The sequence below is a fragment of the Prenolepis imparis genome, unplaced genomic scaffold, assembly GCF_030444845.1.
Source record: "Prenolepis imparis isolate NDT839.2.m4 unplaced genomic scaffold, iyPreImpa1.0 SCAF_13, whole genome shotgun sequence".
Lineage (NCBI taxonomy): Eukaryota > Metazoa > Arthropoda > Insecta > Hymenoptera > Formicidae > Prenolepis > Prenolepis imparis.
This window is the reverse complement of record NW_028141171.1, coordinates 5,811,390-5,835,243: the sequence shown is the minus strand read 5'-3', so window position 1 is coordinate 5,835,243 and position 23,854 is coordinate 5,811,390. Positions and strand designations below refer to the sequence as shown.

The window sequence follows — 23,854 nt, the reverse complement described above, 5'->3', positions numbered from 1 at the left end:
GCGAGAGAGAGGATGGGGGTTTACCGAGTTACGTCGCGGTTTGCGGTATACCAAGGACTATCGTGCACCACATTCAAATGCGCGCATACACGCGCGATATATTGCCTGCTGTAACATAATATTATCGAATTCTCGCTCACCGATACCAATACCACCTTTAGACTACATTAATCATAGTAAATTAGAAAGATCCTCGCGTTCAAAACTATAATTTTAATCTAAGAAATAAATAAAACAAAATAATCTAGAAGAAATTAAAGTGTACAAAAAAAATATAATTTGTTATTATATGCATCAAATTAGTCGTAATATTACAGATTTACGAAATGTTTAGATTGAGCTTATCTAATTTTATCATATCCTTTCTCTCAATATAAAATGACGTTTACAACCCTTTTCCCAATTATTATTATATTATCAGTTATCTAAAATAATATTATGTCTTTTGTGTCACAAATATTTAAAATTCGCCGATATAGCAACACTTTATAAGTTCAAACAATTGCACAGCATTGTAGCAATAAAAAGATTATAGCACGAAATCGATATTCGTTTAATTACGATTCGATTAATTTCTATGTAAATGAATGTAATTGATTTTATAATGATTCAAAACATGAATATAGAGGAAAATGATACATAAAGGAAACTTTTTCTTTGCAGATTGTTCATTTAAAAAAATACCTAAATGCCAAAGTAAAAAAACTATCCAACTGCGCTTTAAACTAGCCGACAATTTTTAAAACGCGCAATAATACCGGCAGGATACTCGGATACCTCGGCAGGATAATGGTGCGTGCCAGCGACGTTAATTACGCTCCTACGGCGTTTGCAAGTATAATTTTCGAGTGTCGACACGCACACACGCGTGCGAGAGCGTGTTCCTATGCAGATTTATATTCCGCGGACGTAGAATAATAAGAACTCTTCCTCGCGTCCCGAATCGATTCGACTCGACCTCAACATCAATTCTTTCCACACTGAAAACGTGGCGTATAAAAACAAAATCGCTTTTAAATCGCTTGTATAAAAAGATATAACGTCTAAAAATCTATTAAATATACTTTTACGACACATTCAGATTTTTAAAACATTTAATTAACAAAGAAAAGATAATAGTAATATTTGTTTTAAAAACGTTTTATCTAATATTAAAGTATATATTTATTGAGAAACTCTTTATGTCTGCATAAAAAATAATTAGAAAAACTTTTTTAGAAATGTAAAGCTGACAATTTTTCTTTGATAATAATAAAAGAAAAACACAATATTGAAAATGATGCAAAAATGAGATACGCAGAATTGTTCATACTTTAAACAAAAAGATATCCTACATAGATATTGTATGTAGATATTATAAGTAGGTTTATGAGTGCATTTTATGTTATTATATTAACATCTTCTTTGAGGAATTTATGTCATAATAACTCTGCATAATACGTAGCGCTAAAAAATTCTTGCAGAACACTAACATTTAAGTATAATAGCCCATTTTTTCCGAGGACTAAAAATTCCAAAGAAATAAAAAAAGTATTCAAAATTTCAATATATTTGATAAGAGTTTAAATATTCATATATCTGAAAGTCTATAAATAAAACAAAGAATATTAATCGATTCCAAATAGAGTGAAAATTGTATAACTGCGAAAAGCTAGAAACACTAGAAATGCGAGCGCCACACTTCGTATAAGGGAATATTACCGGAATAAAATTTTTTGAATTACATTTAATCTCGGCAATAACCGGCGTTGTTTGGCCGATTGCATCGGCTGTAAACGAGCGCGGGGCGAGTATAATGCGCTTGGCCCCGGAACGACCCAAACTAGGGAAGCACATTAATATACCTAATGGTACTCCGGAACTTGGTTCTGGCCACCCCCCGAGACAAAACTCCCTTAATTGTGCCACTTCCGTTAGAACGAAAATTCAACCGGTAACCACGTTCACCTGCCGAGATTATCAGCAATTGACAAAGCGTCTATTGATAAATAATGTTGGAAATAACGGACTATCTCATATTTCATATATCATTATACATACATAATGTACGTACAAAAAGAATCGTTTCATAAAAGATTTACATAATAATTCATTTAATATTTAAATACTCCGTATCCGACATTTTCTGATGCAGTGTGTTAATTTCTTAACAAAAAATTTTTTACACATTTTAATTTTAAAAATTTTAGTCTTTTAAATATTAAATTCTTCAGCTTCTATTATATGTGCCTATGAAATTATATTCCCTTGTATATTGTAATTTCTATCTACTTTAAAATTCAGAAAGCTAAAAGTCCAATTACATTTTCGAAATTTAAAAATCAAATAGTTTTTTTTTTATGTGACATGCAAAATTTCAAAGCTTAAAAATAGAAGAGCATGAAATTTAAAGTATTCCATTTCTAAAAAGCCAATCTTTTAAGAATTCAAATATGTTGGGATTTAAAGAGAAAAAGAGGCTTTCAGCTCGTAAGCTTTCAAAAATATAAAGATTTCAAAATTGAAGGATTTGATACGTTATGAATCTGATCTCTATGAAATCGAGGAAGTTAAAATTCAATGATGTAAAAAAAATTGCATCGCAAAACTTTGAAAATTAGAAAATATAAGAATAACTATATCTTTACACGATAAAAACAGGCGGTAGCCTTTCTTTGTAGAAATAAAAATCATATTGGTTTGCGAAAATATTGCCCACTGCCAACCACCATGTCACTCCCACGGCACCATTTAGTATAACCCCCAACTCCTCGTCTGTCTTCATCATTTATTCTCCGAGGGTGGCGTAATAAAGCTCGGCAGATATCAAGCCCGATAGAAGTCGGCGTAGCTGCAAAACGATCCCCGTGACTCGCTTATCCGGCCTTGTATGTAAATGTTGACATGTTTTCTGAAGCTAGAAACACATACATGCATACACGCATACACCTACACGATGACACACCTGCGCGCATGCCGCAAAAGGAAAGTCGTGTTATCTCATGTAAATCTTCACGGTAGCGCGATAAGCGTGAATTTCACCGCTCGCTTATTAATATTTATGTCCGGCGTTAAAGGGGTTGGCGAGGGCAAGTCGACGTCTACAGGCCATTTCAAAAGTCGTCCACTTGTCTTTTCTCTTAGTTCATTCTATTAATCGAATTAAGACGTATTTTTTGTTGAAATTTTGAACTTTAGATTTTAAATTTCTCAATTGTCAGCATAAACTAGTATCACACGTTTCCAGATTTAAAAATTTAGTTATTTAATCCATCTCAAATATTTAAGTACTTAGTAATCCATATTGTAAGATTTTTTAAACTTTTAACAATCTCATTATTTAAAAATTCAAATGTAATATTTACAAAAACGCGTAAAGACAAACGATATTTAATCTTTTTTTTTATTTAATTAAACTATTTTGAAACAGTTTTAAAATGTATAAAGTTTGAACATTTAGAAGGGTTAAAAATTAAAAAATTCCAAACTTTTATAATGAATTTCGGTAAGCGTCAACACATTTTCGGATTTAATAAAACAAAGATAATAAAACAATTTTATTAATATTAAATAAAATGTAATAAAATGTAATATCTTCAATAAAACACGCACTTTTAATTTGTAAGTAATTATTCCGGTCATTCGTCTGATAAACACACGAAACTATTTCGAGTCGCGTGAGGAAGTCTCGCTCAACAAAATGCACTACGTTACAAATGCACCCTGCTGCAACGAGCAAACCTAATTTACACAAACCGCAGGAAATGAACGCACGAAGTAGATGAAAGGGAGAGGAAAGGGACATGTTAAGGCTGTATTTTCATCCGCAAAAATAATGCTACTCCTTCATCTAAATTTTGCGGTATAACACTTTACATGTTTCCTAATTATATATAATCTGATTAGTAGTGCTTTCGTTATGACCGAAAATATTTATTAACATTATAATTAATTTTAATTATATTGCATGTATAGAAAATTAAATTAAGAAGTAATAATTTGCCGAAGCATTAAAAGCTTTTCTGAATTCTATGCAGCTAAAAATTACAAAAAAGATCAAACAAATTTAATAACAAACATCTTTTCTAATTTCTTTAGCAAGTATTTAATATATGGCTCAATATAATTTAAATATCAATTGTTAAATTTCTCGAAGTTACGGTAAACACACAATAGATTGTTTTTATACATCTGTTAAACAAAGAAAAACTAATAATTTTAAAATATGGAAAAATTTAAATTTCAGGTAAAAATATAATAAATAAATAAACAAAGAGTCGGGGAAAAAACTGATACGTGCATATCACGTATGCGGGATAAACAAAAGTAACCAACCAAATTAGCAGAAACGAAAAAAAAAAAAAACATGGATTGTTAAAACTTTCACGCTTGCCGCATGATTCGCTAAAAATCTGCAATCACGTGATCTCGACGGGGGTGGGAAGAGGATTAACGGACGGACAATGAACGGACGATCCTGCTTGAATGGCGTGCTGAAGCGCACTCGAAACCGAGCCGAACAATTCACGCGTAATTCTCGTAACTGCGATATTCGCGTTTCGCTGCGATTTCCGTCTCGACGAGGTCGGATTTGGCTTTTCTGCCCGTTTCAAAGATCTCGCTTAAGGCTCTCAGCGTGTTTCGAATCGCAAAATACAAAAATTCGTGTGTATGCACATTTTATTTTGCAAAATAATATATTTCTATTCCCCATACAATTTTTCGAATATTTTTATTTGATTTTTTATTTCCTTCTCGATAATATTTGTTGCATGATTCTAAATTATCATTATATATCTTATTAAGTAATTAATCCAAAATACATCTTTTCCCATCCAGGAGAGAATTAAACGTTTAGTTTAAAGATCTACAATTTATTCTAATCTTAATATATGTATATAGAGCATAGATTCAAAAAGAACAATTAATTTCCTTCTTTTATTATAATATACTACATATTTCTTTTAACAAAATATAATTATTTGAAAAAGGAAATTAATTTATGCAATGTGTAATATTAAATTATTAGTCCTATTAATTATTATAGTAAAGATAGTAAAAGATAAAAAGGAAAGGAGGGATTACAATTCACGTTTATAATACCACCCGAACCGTGAGACACCCGGTATACGTCGCATTAAGCGCTGCGCGACACTGCTCCGCGACTAATTGGGAGCGGTTAATGAGGTGACGCATTTTTATTGTTCTTCCGGCTTGTTAAGCGACCTGTTTGCTTCCGTAACACGTACGCCGGGAACCCCGGGAAGGCACAGGGATAGCTGGGAATCCCGCGGATATCCTGAAATTGTCCCGAATACCTCGCGCGAATCCCGGAAACGCCAGTAGAATATTTTTCGCGGCTTTGCCGACCCGGCGGATTATCGACATTGGCGCTATACGTACACCTGCGTTTATTCACACACACGTCTTCGTTTAAATAAACGTGTCCGAGCGAATTCATAATTAAATTAAACTTAATAAATAGAAATAAATGGAGAAAAAGATGCTGACGCGTTATCGGTGGCTATGCTAAGCGAGAAACTGATTTAGCTCGTCAAATATTATTTTACTTAGAAAATGAATTAACTCACACCAAGTAATATTTTTGCATAAATTAAGATGAAAAGTTAAGCCGTCAAAAACACATGACGGCTACATGTATCCTCTTAAAATATGAGAGGTGTGTGATATGTCTGTGATTGATTATGTTTTAAAATATTAATATTTTCTTGTAAAAATTTATTATAAATATTATTTTATAACAACTCTGCTTTAAAACAGTTTTGTGAAAAATAACAATAACACAAAAGATGTAGATGTAAGAATTCAAAATACGAACATTTATCAAAATAGTTCAAATATCGAAAATTCGTAATAATATTTTAAAATAAATGATCATGAATATGAGAATCGTGATTGCCTTTCGCGTGTGCAACTAAATGACTTGTTTGTTAAAAGTAAATTGATATTTTCGTTCTTGGATAGCATGCAGTTTTGAATGTTATTTCAATCGTCCCTTTAATTCAGTGCTTTTAACTTGTCGATCCACGTATGCGTGCAATTGATATTTTTTAGTTTTGCGAGTCAGTTTACTTTTGCATAGCGTCGTTCATTTAAGATTCATTCTATTTTAATATCATTATAAAAATTAATCATAAATATTCACTGCTTTTATATATACGTACAGAATATGCTAGGATAAAATTTTGAAATATTTTATATATATTTATTTGAAAAACAATTTTTGTTTATTTACACCATTTTCGAAGAGAAAAGAGAGGCTACTCTGTATAATAAAAATAATTTTAAAAAGTAATTAAAACAAACCTAGAAAGCAATTTTTTTTTCATTAAAAGTGGTTTATGACGCATGACATTTTTCGGCGAGAAGGTCGCACACAGGTCGAATTTCTGGTCAGGATGAGGGGATTGACAGCTGCATTAAAAGGACGACAAGCGAAGGATCCGGAAAATCCACGTACAGATATTACACGTTCTCGCGTGAGATGTCATGTTTTTCTGTCGTATTCGCGCACGTGTGACTTTACGTTCCAAAATTTGATTCGATCGTGAACGGTAGTTTATCTTTGAATGCATGTATGTATAAGATAGACGAGTCTACGTTATCCCACATAAAGCTTTTTCCACGTTTACAAGAATATATACCAGATAAGAATTTTTTTTACATCTATAATGTACATATGTCTGTATAGTATATTTTTTTTTATATTGTTTTGATATTTACTGGCTTTTCTCAATTGGATACTAATGGCAGTTTTTTTTTTTTTTTTTAACTTTATCAGACTATCAATCTAGCTTGAGAGAGAAGACAAAATCATACAAATTCTTCTATTTATTGCAAAAAAGAAATTCTTAGGTAACTTAAATTTTTTTTTTAAATATGAAAATATTTGTTATATGTATATGGTTTTCTCTATATGAAAACTATTTTTTCTACTAAATATAATGTAATTATATAATATTCAAAAACAGAATCTCGATTAATTTTAATTTGAGATGTATATACAATTTCATTCAAGTTATTCACCTTTATTCCACGTATATGCTTACATACCGTTTACTACCGTGTAAAACAAAGTTTAGCTAATCTGTGAAACAGTTTCAGGTTTAGTTATATCTAAAGTTTGCACGAAAATTAATTTCAAGATAATTGAATATTTTAGTTGTTTATGTACTAATTCTAATGTCGCGGTTTACCGTATCTGTTGTTAATTATCTTTTCCACTTTGTTCTTAATACAGTCTTCGAAAAATTAGAGTACATTTTTATTTATCAAAAATTTTATTAAATACTACTTTTAATTAATAAGAAATAGAAATAATTTTATTTAATTGTGAGTTGAAATTTTAATTTGTGTCATTTTGTCAATATGTTCTCTTATAATCTTTATAAAATTCAACATTAAAAGTGCACAAGTTGAGGACGATAAAAAATTGGCATCGATTAAATTGACATACTCGGAAAGTCGTCAAATCCTCTTTGTTTTTTTTTTCTCGTTAAAAAGAAGCGACAAAGAGAAACAAGAGAGCGAAGAGCTAGCAAAGGGAGAAAAAGGAAAAGACACGATTTAGTTTGTGAAAAGACGTTTCGTATCGACGTTTGTGCCACGACGCTATCTGTCGTGGATAATGCATCAGCTGCTGCAAAATGTCTCCGCCATTCTCTTTTTTCTCGCAACGAATAACTTCCTGTTTCGAGCACTGAGCCAGATTACTAGAAGCATCGCCGCAATTAAATTCTTAATCAAAACGTGAAATAAAACACGCTTTTTTCGTGATCCTATTAATATTTCAACGGTCAGTTATATGTATATACATGAGACTAAAAAGTTCCAATATATATGTACATGCGAAGGATAAGATTTTCTCATAATTTATATTTATATTATGTATGATCTTTCGTAATATATAATGTATGTCGTTAATTTTAGAAATCTACAATAATAGTTTTCATCTTGCTGATATTAGGATATTTTTTAATTAATTTATTTATTCCTATGGCGGCTCAGATATTTTCTGTATTTTTGAATACATAATTTGACACTTCCTTCAATAGCTCATATAGATCATTACTTCGTCGCATCGTCAGATTTGCTCATCAAGACAAGCGTCCTTTATGCGTGCAATTAAGGTTTTTTTATTCCACGTGTGTGTCTTGTGCAAGTTAGCCTCCGCAAATATTGCGACCGCTCGTGAATTCGCGGTCACGTTCCGCGCGTAAAATACGTTCTCGGCGCTTTCGGGTTTATACATCGAGTTTAGGGTTCGTCGGCACCTTAAAGCTAGGATAAAGCGGTTCTTTGAATGAGACTCCACTCACTCGAAGATTTATACGCTCCGCGCTAGGAAAAATCGAGCAGATAAGATGAGATGATGCAACTACGTGCCAAAGAACACCAGGATCTACTTAAAGTAGATTGTTGATAAATTTGTACAAATACGTGAGAAAGTTTCGTAGAATGCCAGGTGTTACACATATAATGCCATACACGTATAATGAATCTACTGCCGGGTCAAACCTGGCTCGAAACCTCAATTTCTTTGCAAAGAAACGTAATCTCTCGATATGCAATGGATAGAGAAAGACGAACGCGATTAATCACGTCATTAAAATTATATTAAAAATAAATGCATTTGCATCATCTCATCAGATATGGAATTTCATTCGAAGAACATATAAAATACATAAAATGTAAAAACTTACCAGTCGTTGCCAGTTTTGGAGACATTTTGTCGCTTGCGTCCAGTTTGGTGAGGCTTTGGCTCGGCTACCATGTTTACATCTGTAAAAAAACAGTTATTATATATTAAATAGATATATTAAAAATAAAGTGCAAAAGATATCAAATGTTTGATTAATATGTTTGATAAAATATATTTATATATACACTATCGCTCATTAATTTTAATACACCACCCAAATCGTCGATTTTTCGGAAAGTAATGAACAAAAGAAGCTATTTTGTGATGAATATGAATTTAATATGTATTTAATATGCATGTGTTCTAGCAGATTTGAGAATATGAGAATTAATCAACAAATAGAGAGTGCGAATTTTAAATGCGATTACTAAATAAACACTGTAGTTTAATAATCAGTTCGTGAATATTTTTAAAGCTTCAAAACTAAGTTATAGCACCTCACCATAAAAAATCGAAATAACATATGTATATATACATATTGTATATACGCATTTATTTTACATTAATCTATAAGAATTGAGACAATCATTAGAACTTTTAAATTAAATGATACTTTATAATTAAGAAGAAACTAGAGTCTATTTCAAATTTACAGTCTGGAAAGTAAACTATTAATGAAAAATGGTGGGAAAATTTTTTAAAATTTTATCAGAATGGATGTTCATCCATCGCATCCGTTTTTTCATCAATATCTCGTTAAAATTTATTATTCCCGTGAATATATATCGACGTTTATATCACTTGCAAAATAAACGAATATCATAAAGAATAATTGGGCGGCAAATGACGCGGAAAATCGTTTCGCAAACACGCTCAGGTATATACATATAATACAAGCGCAAAGTGCGCTTTCATCGTTGCGCTGCACCGTCTCGCAGTCTCCCGACGGCTTACGCGGATTAATAAAACGAAGACGACGACGAAGCGCGAAGTTTCCGCTCAGCGTTTCCGCAAACAGTTATTAATTTCGCTGCCTTTGAGTCGGCCCGTAGCGAGATTGATAATGAATGCGCCGCGTCGTCGGCGGGCGATCAAGCGACAAGGATTTCTCATTCTTCTAGGTTTCGTCGGTAACTGAAACGAGGGGAAAAGGGAAGGGGAGAACCACCGTATTCATCATACAGAGCGATTCAAAAGTCGTGCAACAGGTGTGCAACGATATTGATCGGTACGCTATTCTATGGCGACTCGCGATTACATATGTATTTCTTCGAATGTTGGCAGCGTGATAAATACGTAGATTGTAACTCGCGAACCCTGTACAGAGTCATTAGTCTTTAGAGAGAGCTGTATAAGTAATTATACATACTATGGCAAACGCAGTGAAGGGAACCGTTTCGCGCACAAGAGAGATAAAGAATTAAAATGATTTATGATTGATTAGACAATCGCATGATGAAGAAACCGCGATAATCCTTTCGGAGTAACGATATCAAGTACGAAATCAAGGTTAAGGATATCAAAGCAAGAAAAAAATAGCATATCAAAGAACGGAGATAATGGCTGAAATACTTGCCGGAGGCAGGAAGATGGAACGACAGAACTGATAAGGAAAGAAGTGTCAAGAAGGTAAGAGAGAAAACGCAAAAAAAAAGGGTAGAAAAAGCAAGAGAAGCGATAAAACAAAGAAAAACTAATATAAAGGAGAAGGAACAGCTCCAATTTGATGGAACTGTTCTTCTATCCTTATAGCAGAATGGAAGAAGCAGAAAAAGTGCAGATTGAATAGACAACAAGAAAAGAGTGGACGAGATTGTTCAGAAAAATTAATACCATGTCAAGAATTTTGCTAAAAAAAAAAAAAAACAAGTATATTTTAAATCTCCTCTAATTAAAGGAAATATATAGGTATTAAAAAACATAAAAATTAGATTTTCAGAGAGAAAAACGAGTAACAGATTAAATTTTGACAAAAGAAAGGGGTGTCCACTTGCGAAATCCTTTCATTCGTAAAGTCAAAATGCGCAATTGGAGAAATAAAGTTAAAATAATCATGATTTCGCAGAAACGCGCCGCTACTCTTTCCGCAACACAAATCACTTTATACCGAAAGCATTTTCCAACGTGCCCGCTACTCCTGCAAGACGTTTGCTCGTATCCGTGTCGCTAACTTCCGGGCGCTCTGCAAACCGTTGAGGTCCTGTAGCAACCCCCTACCACCACCACCACTCTCCTTCGCCATTCCAATCCCCTCACGAGGGGTGGTTTGTGGATGTTCCTTGTTAGAGTAGCGGGCTGATTCCGTTGTGTGCGCAGCGGTGCGCTTCGTCCTTTGTGTGAGCTAACCAAACACCCCTTTCTCCCTCCCCGCGCCTTCTCCCTGTACCTTATCCTCATCTCCCTCATCCTTCTGCTCCACCATTATCGCGGCTACTTGCGCAAATTGTTTACACGTCGGTCCGCGAGCATTTCATGAGGCCAAAAATTGATGATTTGGTAAATGTTTGTTGCATTTTGTGAGAAAGGAGGGGTTGATTTATTCAAGAATGAGGGAGCGAGAGTATCTCACGGAGTCACCGGAGACACTGTAAGATAATATTTGATTGTTCAAAAAGCAATCAAAGCAAAGCTAAAGCATGTCGATATTCAATTTCACGAATACTACAATCTACATAATAAAGCTGTCTGCATTTATTTTGTTTTGGAAACTATTGCGGCGTCTAATTTAAAATTAATTTAAAATTTTCGCAAGCTTGATTCTTAAGTGTAACATTAATTGAATAATTATTTTGTCTCATTTCTGAAAAGTCAGACAAGCGGAGTTGTCAATAGTTTTCAAAGCAATATAAATGCAATAAATTAATTAAAAATTAATTTTCGCAATTAAAAATAATCCAGGCGTTTTCTCATACGAAAGGCGCAAAGGGTTGGTTCGGCTGTCCGCTTAAACTCAAAATCTAGCTGCAGTAACAGCCGCTCGTTATCGAACACCGCCGCGAATACGAAACCATAGAGCAATCGCATTTCCCGATTGTTTTTCTCGATTTGATTTTCCTGTATCGGAGCGCGAGAATTGATTTATTGGTAATTTACTTCTCTGCGTGGCGAAAGGGAAAATCCGGGCGTCAAGGGGTTAAATGCAGCGCGGCGGAACGAAACTCCCCGACATTCGCCACCGCGACGCAGCTAATCGTTGCGGGCGTCGGCGTCGCCGCGAAGTTTAGTCGATACGCGGGTATACGCGGATGCAGTAGCGCGTGTAAGAGAGAAAGAGAGAGAAAGTGTACATACAGTGACACATAGACAGAGAAAGGGAGATATACATGCATATACAATATAGAGAGAGAATCATAGAAACAGGAGAGAGAGCAGGAAGTCGAGTATCGATGTCATCTCCAGCACGCGGTTGAAGGGTGATTCCTATATCGCGTTGTGAATTGTTCCTCGAACTAACCGCTCGACGATGAGCGAGCGAGCGAGCGAGAGCGAGAGCGAGATCGCGAGCGAAGCCGGAGCGGAGTCTGTAACAGGCAGCGACGCTAATGGAATATGACAACGCGAGGCGAATAATAATCGGCCGTTTCTCCGTCGCCGAACTTCGTAATAAAACGAGCATTGTCCATGACGTTTCGTCGCCGACAGCGTCGCGACGTCACGACGGACGCCGCGCCGCGTCGTCCCGTCTCGCGTACGCGGATTTTTCAAGTATTTTCACAAGAGCGCGAGTTTCCCTCCACGCGTTTGTATTAACGATCTTACTCAGCGATAATATTTTTATATACTGCACGGTGTGTTCAAGGAGTCTTTATCAATTTAAAGTAGACCTTCCCTTTAATAAAAATGTAATTGGGGACTCCGTTTCACTTTTCGCGATCTTTAATCGGGCTGGTTTAATCGGACAATTTAATCATTACTTGCGGGGTGTAAAAATAAAATTTTGCCAGAATGGAGATCTTATAATATTTATAATATTTGTCTAAAATTGGGGAGTTGTAGATAGCAAGAAGATTTTTTTTGTATTTGATTCTATATCTGATATCTACAAAGTGGTTTAAAAATTCATGACCAAAGATTTTAAGAGCATTCTGCTAACAATAAGAATGAAAAAAATACGAACATGGGTGTGGAAATATTTTTTTTCCAACTTATAAATACTTTTTATTTACAACATATGCTTCGCATCGACGTCTCATGGATTGTTCTTTTATTCATCTTTCATTAAATATAATCTTTCGATAAACTCTTTGAATTTTTATTTATGAGAACATTTTAAGACTCTCGTTTCTGATATTCCTGTTGTTACTGCAAAAGTACTCTGAAATCGTATTGTCGCTTCATATGACAATATACGAAATACTCTGGGAATTTTTGAACGTCCTCGACAATCCCTAAGACGTCGATGCGAGACATGCATTTATGCTGAAGGAAATCATTTCTAGCAATTTCTTTAGTATAAAGTGTTCTTATCAAAGTTGTAAGTAAAAAGTATTTATAACTTGGAAAGGAAGTGTTTTCGTATAACTTTTTCATTTTTACGGTGAGTAGAATATGCTCTTAAAGTTTGGCCACCTATTTCTGAAACACTCTATATAAGCAATTTTCAATGTTACATAATTTCAATCATTTTCCTATAGAATAGAATTTCACCACCTTGGCGAAATGAAAATTTAAATTTAGATTTCTCTCAGTGCAAATATTCGAATGTTAATAGTTTTGTTAAGTAAATATATGTAAATGATTAGGAACAAACGATTGAATTAAGTTTCAGACGCATAAATTACAAAATCTTATATCTGATTTAATTTTAAACAGATTTTGACAGATGTGCAGTTTCAGAATTAATATTGTACAAAAAGATTCGATCGTAAAAATTTAAAACTTATGACAAATAATGTGTATTTTCAATATTTCGTTACAGAAAAGTGAACTGAAAATTCCGAATGTGGCACAATATTATAATATAAAAGAATTCCCGAAAAAAATTGAAATATCTAATGAACTGATAACTTGATAACTAATTAAAATTTTATTTTTTATTATTTTATATATTGCAATTTTTACATATATTGTAAGTCGTATTCATTAATTATAGATAGGTATATCAGACATTCACATATATTCATTACGAACATTTGCGATAGTTTATCATGAATGCATCGCTATTATATAAATTGTGCTATCTCACAAAATATGTAATAAATTATATCGTAACGATAATTTATATCATTGTTAAATTTTTAATAGAATCCATATTGAATATGAGGAAAATAAACCTTTATTTAATTCAAAATTGAGATAATTAACCGTTCAAGTATGCAATAAATTAAAAATATTTTACCTATTATGTTGCAAAAAAGAAAAAACGCAAAAATTTACGTGGAAATTACAATTGTGATAATTATAAAAAGAAATTTTGCATTTTATATGAAATTTCATACGATTAATTTATTAATTTGATTTGTTATTATGTGTCACGCAACAAATTATTTTATATTATGAAATAATAATAAAATAACAATGATATTCAATGTCAAGAATAATTGATAGACTGTGAAAATCGTTAATAATATGGCCTATTAATTTTATAACCGCAGACCGTTAATCACAAGAGACGCCAAATTGTTAATTCATCAATTTATTTATGATCTTGCAGATCGAGTAATTAATGTTGCACGTGGGCTTGACCGGGCATATTTCGATATTCAATTGTATTCGAGAGCGATAATTTCATTATGGAATTTACACGAGTCCGATAAATTTCACAAAATACCACATATAGTAATTTCTGCGCTTATTAGTACCCTTCTTAATATATCTGACAATTACGTTTCTTATTTTTTTAACCATGTACAGTGATCGAAATTTAGTGATAATTAATAAATTATATTTGTTAAATCCTTCGAATAATCATATGCCATCAAAATTGTCAATATAATCTCTTGACAGATTGAAACACACAATTCTCTTGTAATAAAATTATGCCAAAGATACAAACTTGTTATCTATTTACTCGCAAACTTACGAGTTTGTAAAAGGTTGTTGCTTATTTTGAATCTTGAATTTAATAACTTAAAAGCAAAGATCTCTCGTCGAAATCCGTGTTTACGAAAAGCTTTTCTCTCATTTTGGAATCATGAATGGGGAAAAAGCATGTACGTACATAGTTAACAACAAACGCGGCGGCTTTTCGCCGCATATGCCGCCGCGAAGATCAATTAACTAAATAATAAAAAAAAAGAACATTGGTCGATAGTTGAAAAACGCGGCTGATCCTCGAATACTGCACTCGCAGAACGCAGAATGGCGGAAGTTATCACCGTGTACACGCGCGGTTACAAGTTCGGCCGTTAAAAGCGCGCCCGGTGAGTTTCGTACCAGCCAGTGCGACTCGGCTCGGCTCGACTCGACATGCACGCATTACGCTATTAGCCCACGACACGACATCATTTCCATCGTTTCGCTACACTCTTTGCCGGAGGGGTCGGCCCTTTAATTGCGCCCCGTTATTTATAGCCGCAGTTAAAACTTGCTTGGCCGTAGAGCGGAACAACGCGATACCGGGTGTCTTCTCGCCTCTCTAAACCGCGAATAGATCGTTTGTCGCGGTGGAGATGTTTAGAGCGAGAGAGAAAGCAAGCTATCTATGACAAATATATATTTTATATACGGCCCTTTATTTTGTTTAACTCTTCCATTACCTGTAAAAGGGGATAATTATTTTATCGAATAAAACTTTTTTTTTTCCAACATGTAGTATTTCACTCTTTTCTTTTTTGTAAATATTTTTCGTCGTCTCTGGTATCATTTTTATACATATATACATATCTCGAGATAAATGTGCAATATAGAAAATTACTATTTTCATTTCTACCTCACGTGTATTTAACAAAGCGCCGACACATTTTTCATTTAAGAATAGTCATTTATTTCATTCTGTATTGTTTACGTTTTTTCATATCTACTTTTTCCGATTCTTTACAATTACACTTGTCATATTTTCAATATTTTATTATATCTCTTCCAAACTCACAATATCTCTGCTGCACACACAGTATATCCTTTATATATACTATGATTTCACATGTTAGCCTTTTTATATCTTTCTTGTCTATTGAACAATGTTTCATTATGTCGCCGGTCGATCTCTATTTCTAGGTAATCTCAAGTTAATAAAAAATAAAACTATATACTTTTCTGTCTCTTTGCTTTTTCTCTCATTTCAGATAGTGATCGGATAAACTTTTAATATACGTAGATTTATATATAGTACAATAATTAAAGTAGTATACAAGATGGTTAATTTAATTAGACAACAACATCTGCGATGAAAAAATATGCAATTTCTAACGAAACTGATAGATAAGAGCAGTGCCGACATGTTGATGGCCTCTCTCTTTTTTAATCCCGCGGTCGAAAAAGAGGAATCCGCGAATTCGCACTGGTTGCCGCGAAAGGGCCCGCGGGGGCTAATCTTGGCGGGCCCTTTGTCGGCGGAAGTTCTTTTGTTTACCCCGTACGGGGGCGGAGAAGGGCGAGCTCTAGCTGTACGCGAAAAAGGTAGGCACTTATTAAGCAAGCCCGGCTTTGTGCGGGCCTTTAGCCGTATGCCTCCCTTCCTCTTTCCGGGGCGTCGCGACGTCCGTAGACGGATTGACCGGACGGTGAGCTCGGACGAGCGCGATGCAACGTAAAAGGACTCCGCATTTCTGTTGAAATGCCGGCTCGAAATGTGGTCGGCGTTCAATACGGCGAGCTTGAATGCGCCGGCCGCTTTCAATGGCGTCGCGCCACATCGCGTAAGGGATGGTGCGCTAATTATGGTGCTTGTACTGTGTGATTGCGATGTATGCGTACAGTTTTTTTTTTGCATACGATTATGGGTCTCGTATAATTCAGATTTAATCACGTTATAATTTATATGTCGCGTTAATTTATACGCGTATTCATTGATCCGTAAAATGTGAAGATATTTAAAAATGTCAAAAGGATAATTTTTTTTTAATTAAAATATTTTATATACGACATTTACAATGTACAATTATATTTTCTTATTAATAACTTTGTTGTTACTATCGTGTTAATATGTATAGACATGATTATTATACTAATATTGAATTGAGATGTAAAATAAATAATTACAGTTAAAAAACTGTACATTGTTGTGAGAGAAATAAGACCCTCTTCTTTACAAAATCAGTTATTGATGAGAAGGCTGAACTGGAATCGAATCTCATATTTTCTAGGCAGTAACCGTTCTACGTGCAAAGTATAAAAGAATCATCGAGTGTCACACAGTCAGTCTTAAGAAAAGTTTAGAAAAGATCGAAAATCAGCAAATTCAGAAAGTAGGGAGCTGTCAGGAAAATGTTTGGGTTCTACTTTTAGTTTTTAAAAAGTTTAGTCCGAAAATATTTTACTTCTCTTCAAATTCCGTCAAATCACTACGTCAAATTGCTAAAAAAAGATAATTAAAATTTAATTTTTTTTTCGTTGTAAAGTTAAATTTCTTTTGAAGAATTTGTATTATTCTTATTTATAATGCAGTTCTATTATTTTAAGGAACTGACATTTGTGTGATTGCTTCCTCTTTTTAAGTTTAATAGCCTTTTGATAAATCTTAATTTTTGCATAAGAAATTTTGCTAATGTATATGTATACTATCTATATATACACTAGCGAATCCTGACGTCGATAGCTCTATAATGTTTGTTTTTTTTATTTATATTTTTTAAACAAATTTAGCAAAACTGTTTCTTTTAATTTGCAGGGGGGGGGTTAACCCCCCCCCCCCCAGGATCCGCCAGTGGATATAATAATATATGATTTATATATATAAGATACACTGTAAATTATACTCATTACGCATTCAAGGAGTTAAGTATACATTAAGTCAGACATAGGACGAAATGGAGATAATTTCATTGCATGAAAATAATTAGGTGAAATTCTTTATATCTATATAATATATATAATATATATTGTATCTATATAATATATGTAATATATATTATATCTATATAATATATATTATATAGATACAAAGAATTTCGCCTAATTATTTTTGTACAACGAAATTATTTCATCATTTCGTCTTATGTCTGACCTAATCTATACTTAATTCCTTGAATGCCTAATGAGTATAATTTACAGTGTATCTTATACATACATATTGTATATATTATATAGATATAAAGAATTTCGCCTAATTATTTTTATGCAACGAAATTATCTCATTATTTCGTCCTATGTCTGACTTAATCTATACTTGACTCCTTGAATGCATAATGAGTATAATTTACAGTGTATCTTATACTTTTACATACATATATAATATATATATAAAATATATATATATATATTGTATATATATATACATATAAGTATAAAATACACTGGAAATTATACTCATTACGCATTCAAGGAGTTAAGTATAGATTAAGTCAGACATAGGACGAAATGATGAAATAATTTCGTTGCACGAAAATAATTAGGCGAAATTCTTTATCTATATAATCTATATAATATATACAATATGTATGTATAAGATACATTGTAAATTATACTCATTACGCATTCAAAGAGTTAAGTATAGATTAAGTCAGACATAGAACGAAATGATGAAATAATTTCGTTGCATGAAAATAATTAGGCGAGAAATTCTTTATATCTATATAATATATATATATATATATATATATATGTATACACTGGTGGATCCTGGGGGGGGGGGTTAACCCCCCCCTTGCAAATTAAAAGAAACAGTTTTGCTGAATTTGTTTAAAAAATATAAATAAAGAAAAACAAACATTAAAAAGCTATCGACGTCGTTGATCCTGGAATAAAAGCTAATCATGAAATCAAAAATATTAAATAAAATAATTTTGCAAAACCCCCCCCATCATCGACGTCAGGATCCGCTAGTGATTATATCATTATACTATTATATTATTATTAGATTAAAAGATAATAATTTTAAAATATTATCCATTTTCCGTCCGCTACAATTTAATTCATGTAGATTTACCACAAGATTTGATCTCTATATATTTCCAGCGTGAACGCTGCGACAGGAGAAATGAAAGATTTTGTTTATCGCAAATGCAATCGTAAATTGTATGATACAGGAGGAGATTCAAAATATCATATTTCTTTAACCATCGCCGCGTAAAATATTACATAAAGAAAATAAAAATAAAAAAAAAGATAAAAATAATCGCCATCACAACTTCACTAGGAGAGAAAGAGAGAGAGAATCGCGTTGAGAATCGCGTACGGCATTTTCCATTGTACGAGCAGATGCTTCTTTATCTAATTCTGCTTCGGCAAGAGTAACACGAAAACGAGGAGAACGCGGTGATAAATTTAAACAGTTTTCTCGGCGACGGAGCGTCCGCGAAAGAGACGCGCAGCTTCCGACATCGACGACGCGCGCTCACCAGCTTCCCCGGCATCGCGACATAATCGCCCGGGCGTCCTCGCGCGCCTCTCGCCTTTTGTAACTGCCAACGGGCCAATCTAAGTGACGTACGGCTTTGCGCGACCCCGCGACCTCATACCGCACCCGCCATAATCATTTCATACACAATAGTCGGACGCCGTTCGCAACGAGATGCGCGCAATGCCGGGGTTGCGGGGCCGAGCCGGGGGAGAGACTCGGAACCGGTGCGCGGCTGCAAGAGTAATGGATGCAATTTGTAGCCACCTCCAGCCCTCCCTCCCGCATTCCAGGGCAGCCGGTGCTGCACGCGTGATCCGCGAATTTACACGTGTGCTTGTTGGCCCCCGTCCCTCTTCCTCCATCGCCAACCACCCCCGCGGATGATCCCGAAGGTGCCACTCTCTCTTCCAGGGTGCAGCGTATCGTATCGCGCTTTCCCACGTCGTTATCTCGGAAATTGACAGATTATCTCAGAATTGACAGGATAAATGTAAGAATAAAATCGAACACGGCGCGATGTAAAGTATCACGAGAGAGAAAATATTTAAACGATTTAAATATTCGACACTACGATAAGGAATGCTCAATATTTATTAAGTTTCTCTTCTTTACGAATCTAGTCTATTTTCGATAAATTTACGCTTCCGTTAATGCGAATTCCATATAATGGGAACCAATATATTTTATTTCCTAAGTGGATGGAATCCATGTGGGAAGTCTTAAATGCGGAGAATGTGCAGTCGATCGCCAATCCCATTAGCCTCGTTCTCTGCATTTGAAATTTCATCAACGATCAATCGTTCAGAAAATAAAATTTCAATCGTTTGTTTTATTTAAGATAAAAATTCTCGAAACGGTGATCCCCCATTAACATCCATCCATCAAAGCGATTTTCTAATTAAAAATTAACATGTTTAATAATTTCTTATTTGGATGCAATGCATGCGGTAATTCTTTTAACATACTCTCTCTTCGGAGAGAACTTCAAATTCGGCGTCAATAAAAAATTTTGCAAAAAAAAAAAAAGGAAAAAAGAAAAAGACACTTATATCTCGTCTTATAGTAAATTTCCCGATACAATGTAAAGAATATTTAGGATCGCCGAGGGTCGAATCGATAGAGTTAGAATTTAGTTGGGAAGTCCGCGGGGGCGAGCGAGCGTACGTAATTACATGGAAAAAATTCCAGTCAGGAGGCGAGCGTTCTCTCGTTGTTGAGTTAGAGTCGCGTTGCGTGGCGTGCCCGGACTTAGAAATCGGCCAGCCAATCAGCCAATCACGTACCCGTACCGTGGTTACCTTCCGATCGCTCTCGGAGCCCTACCGAAATCTCAGCGGGCCAATCGAGCCGGGCCGGCACGCTTCTGCCAAATTGCGCACTATTTTTAAATATTAAGTCCGCTCCCGTCGGAGAATGCCCGTTCGACCGAAACTTGCCGACATTCAACTCGAGTCACGACGGTTAATTCTTATCGGACATCGACTAAACGACGTGTTCCCGAATTCAGCTCGAAACAGGCTAGAAAAGATGCCGTAAGAACGTAAGACGTCAACTATTTTTGCCCGAAAAGAAAATGTATATTTAAAAAAAAAATACAATAAGTATTTTATGATTATATTTATTACGTAATATATGGATTATATATCAGCACCTCAGAGATAAACTGTATTAAGCATTTTTTTTTAAAAGTATGCAGTAAAATATTTTTTAATTTAAATGTAGCTAAAATTTATCTATAATATAATCCATAATGATGTCGCTTACTATTGAAATATTTTTATAGGTGTCGCAAATAAGTATTGATCTGAAAGAAGACAAACAAATTTAAGCAGTTTACCTTAATACAGTTTATTTCTGAGGTGCTAATGTGGGACACAGATCGTTAAATGCATCTCTTTCTTTTCGAGGGGATTTAACTGTGCTTTGCATTCATCGGCGTCTATATCTTCTGTTTATCACAAAACTTGCTTCGAAAGCAATCATGCACCATCAATGGCGTGAATTTTCATGACGACGGCCATTCACGGCTTAAATCGAAGCGGTTATCGTATCGGCACGAATTCAAGAGAGCCTCGAGAACCTCGCTCGCGAAGGCGAAGGGATAAGAGGTTTAAAATGTATGTGTGTGTCGCGCTATATATAAAGTTTATCATTTAATTTTCCATCACTTTGTATTATCCGACGCTGTTTCGCAGGCGGGCCGCATTAGTAAGCAAGGAATAATATCGATGCTCTCCGGCAGAGCAAAGTTCTGAATTCGGATCGACTTGGCGCGATGCATCGAGCTACTTTCGCGTTATGCAATATTAATGCCTGTGCGTCACTTTAAAATACAAACACTTTGGGCCGCGCGTGAATAATGCATACCCACGACTGCTTCATTACCGATTCGCGTCGTTTCTCGATTTATCCCGCGAGAATCGCCGCGAGTTACTGCTCTTTGATTTTTTCTATCCACCCTCTCTCACTCTATAATACTACACACACCAACTCGAAAAATTATCGTCGGATAGGTATAACGGTTCGACCGCACAAATTTTCTAACGTGACACACAAACTTCGTCGACCTCATTCGTACCATCTTTCGTAGATTCTCCCACATCTTGGACTATCCGCAACTATCCAAGCGTCTGGGACGTGCCAGACATTCCACGAGATAAAATGTGTTGCCGCATACATCAAGAGGTGTTCAGACTTTCGCATAGCAATGCAAAGTAATTTTAATGAATATAAATACAGAGCGTCTAAAAGTGTTTTCGGTGATATATATACGCAATCGGGAAAATGATAATTACATGAAAAATAAATAGAAAAATGATTAAATAAGATTGCTTTATAATTTTGAAGAAAATTAATTTTAAAAGTCACAAGATTATATTATAATATCTTTTGTCATTTTTAAATTTGGTTCATTACTTGAAGAACACGTTTAATATACTTCAGCATGAATAAAAAGTTCAACATTTTATATTTAAAACAAAATAATATTTGATATAAAAATGACAATTTTCTCTGTTAACTTTACGAGTTTTTTTTTTAGAATTTCTATACAAAATTCAAACCAAAAGAAATGACTGCAAATTGCTCTGCAACGTTGAACTCGAATGAATATATTTTCCTTTCAGAAATATATCCATCCAATTAATATTAGTCACACAAATATAATTGAATCGAGAAAAAATGACAACCGGGTTTTACGAAAACCAGAACACCTGATATATGCCGCTTCGAGCGAGCTTTCTGCATTATCCTCGCGGGCGATGCGCAAATTGCCAAACTTTTCACGCCCTGCTGTTATTGTTATTGTTGTCGTCGAGATAATTACGCGGCGGCACAATTAAATCACACGACAATATCGAGTTTCGGTATCGATCGCACGTTGATCAATGGCGCATTCCCCGACTAACGCCTGCGTCGCATCCGCGCACATGTATGCGTATTAACGCTTTAACGACAAATATAACATTTTGCCTGAATTGCACGCCCATGCACGCACGCAATTTACGCAGTCGAGCGTCATCGTCGCCGGAAATTATCGAGGAGCATAAACAATGTCGGCTCCTCATTTTTGGTGCTGTTCTTTGATTGGTATAAAATATTTACAGAATGTTAAAATTGTGAAAATTATTTGAGAATTGTAGAAAATGTCGATGGCGAAAATCAGAGATTTGATTCGTACAGATAAATTGTGTGTGTGCTCTGTGAAAAAATCAGATATTCAATATCGATCCACTTATTTTGATATTTTTGAAACTTATCTCACGAAGAAAGAAAAATAAAAGGAGAAACTAAAAGATTGATTCTTGAAAATATGAGCAAAAATATCCTCATCGTTTGAATAAAATGTGTGTGTATATATATATCTCCACGATTCTGTAGAAATAAAATTTTGTAAACTTTTAAACATAAACTGATAATTGCATTGAATTAACAATTTCGACAATCAGCATGTTCAATACACGATACGCTTAGTATTAGTTAATTAAAACAAAAATAATTACAAAGAAAAGCAAAATAAATAAAGGAAGAAAAGTTAATATAAGAGCAAGCTTTCTGCAAAGATTGAAATTAAATTTCATTAAATTTCCTGTAAAATAAGAAAGTGTAAGAGAAGAGTATTCTTAATATAATGATTAAAATTCAGTTATTAACCCAATAATATAATGTAGTTGAAAAATTATATATTTTCAGAATTTATTTATATTATATAAGAAGTACTTTATTGTTAGATTACTTATAGAAATGCAAAATTTTCGATAATGTATATTCTCTGCGAGAATCTAATTCGGCGATGTTATCAAAGGTAATTCCTATCATTATCTTACCGTGCACTGTTATTATAATCGTTTCGCGATGAAAACAGAGGACAGAAGAGCAATCGCGACGTGACTTTTGAAAATTGCGTAAGAAGGCACGCTGAGTAGGAGGGAAAGAAGGTAGATTCTCTAGCAAATGTCATTACGGGCGTGCATTTCGTCGCTAATTACAGCGAAATACCCGCGAGGCCTGTCCTTTCCTCGGTTAATTAGTTAAACTCCCCTCTTCGCGACGGTGATAAGCCGGGGAATTTTGTCCTTAACGAGCTGCGCACGCGGCTCCTTTAAGGGACAATGACGAACCGCCGCGACGTTATCCGCCGAGAGGGCGAGAACGATGTTTGTACGCGCGCTCGTCGTAAAGGCTATTTTACGCGTCGCCAGCGAGAAGGGTAAGTCAAGTGCACGGGTTTACATGGTGAGATTCACCATGAGAGCGTCGCGTTTTAGATAGAGAGA

General features: G+C 34.5%; 1 protein-coding gene and 1 long non-coding RNA gene across 9 annotated transcripts in view; one reads left to right on the top strand and one right to left on the bottom strand.

Annotated features, from left to right (window-relative positions):
- LOC145944708 (uncharacterized) overlaps nucleotides 1–23,854 on the top strand; it is a 189,807-nt gene that overhangs the window by 33,117 nt on the left and 132,836 nt on the right. The window lies entirely within an intron of this gene.
- Nucleotides 1–23,854, bottom strand: part of LOC145944705 (uncharacterized) — a 171,760-nt gene that overhangs the window by 31,546 nt on the left and 116,360 nt on the right. For all 8 annotated transcript variants that reach the window (XM_083053247.1, XM_083053243.1, XM_083053244.1 and 5 more), the window contains one exon: nucleotides 8,703–8,781. In XM_083053247.1, the coding sequence (XP_082909373.1) occupies nucleotides 8,703–8,781 (79 nt within the window). The remainder of the gene's footprint in view (nucleotides 1–8,702; nucleotides 8,782–23,854) is intronic.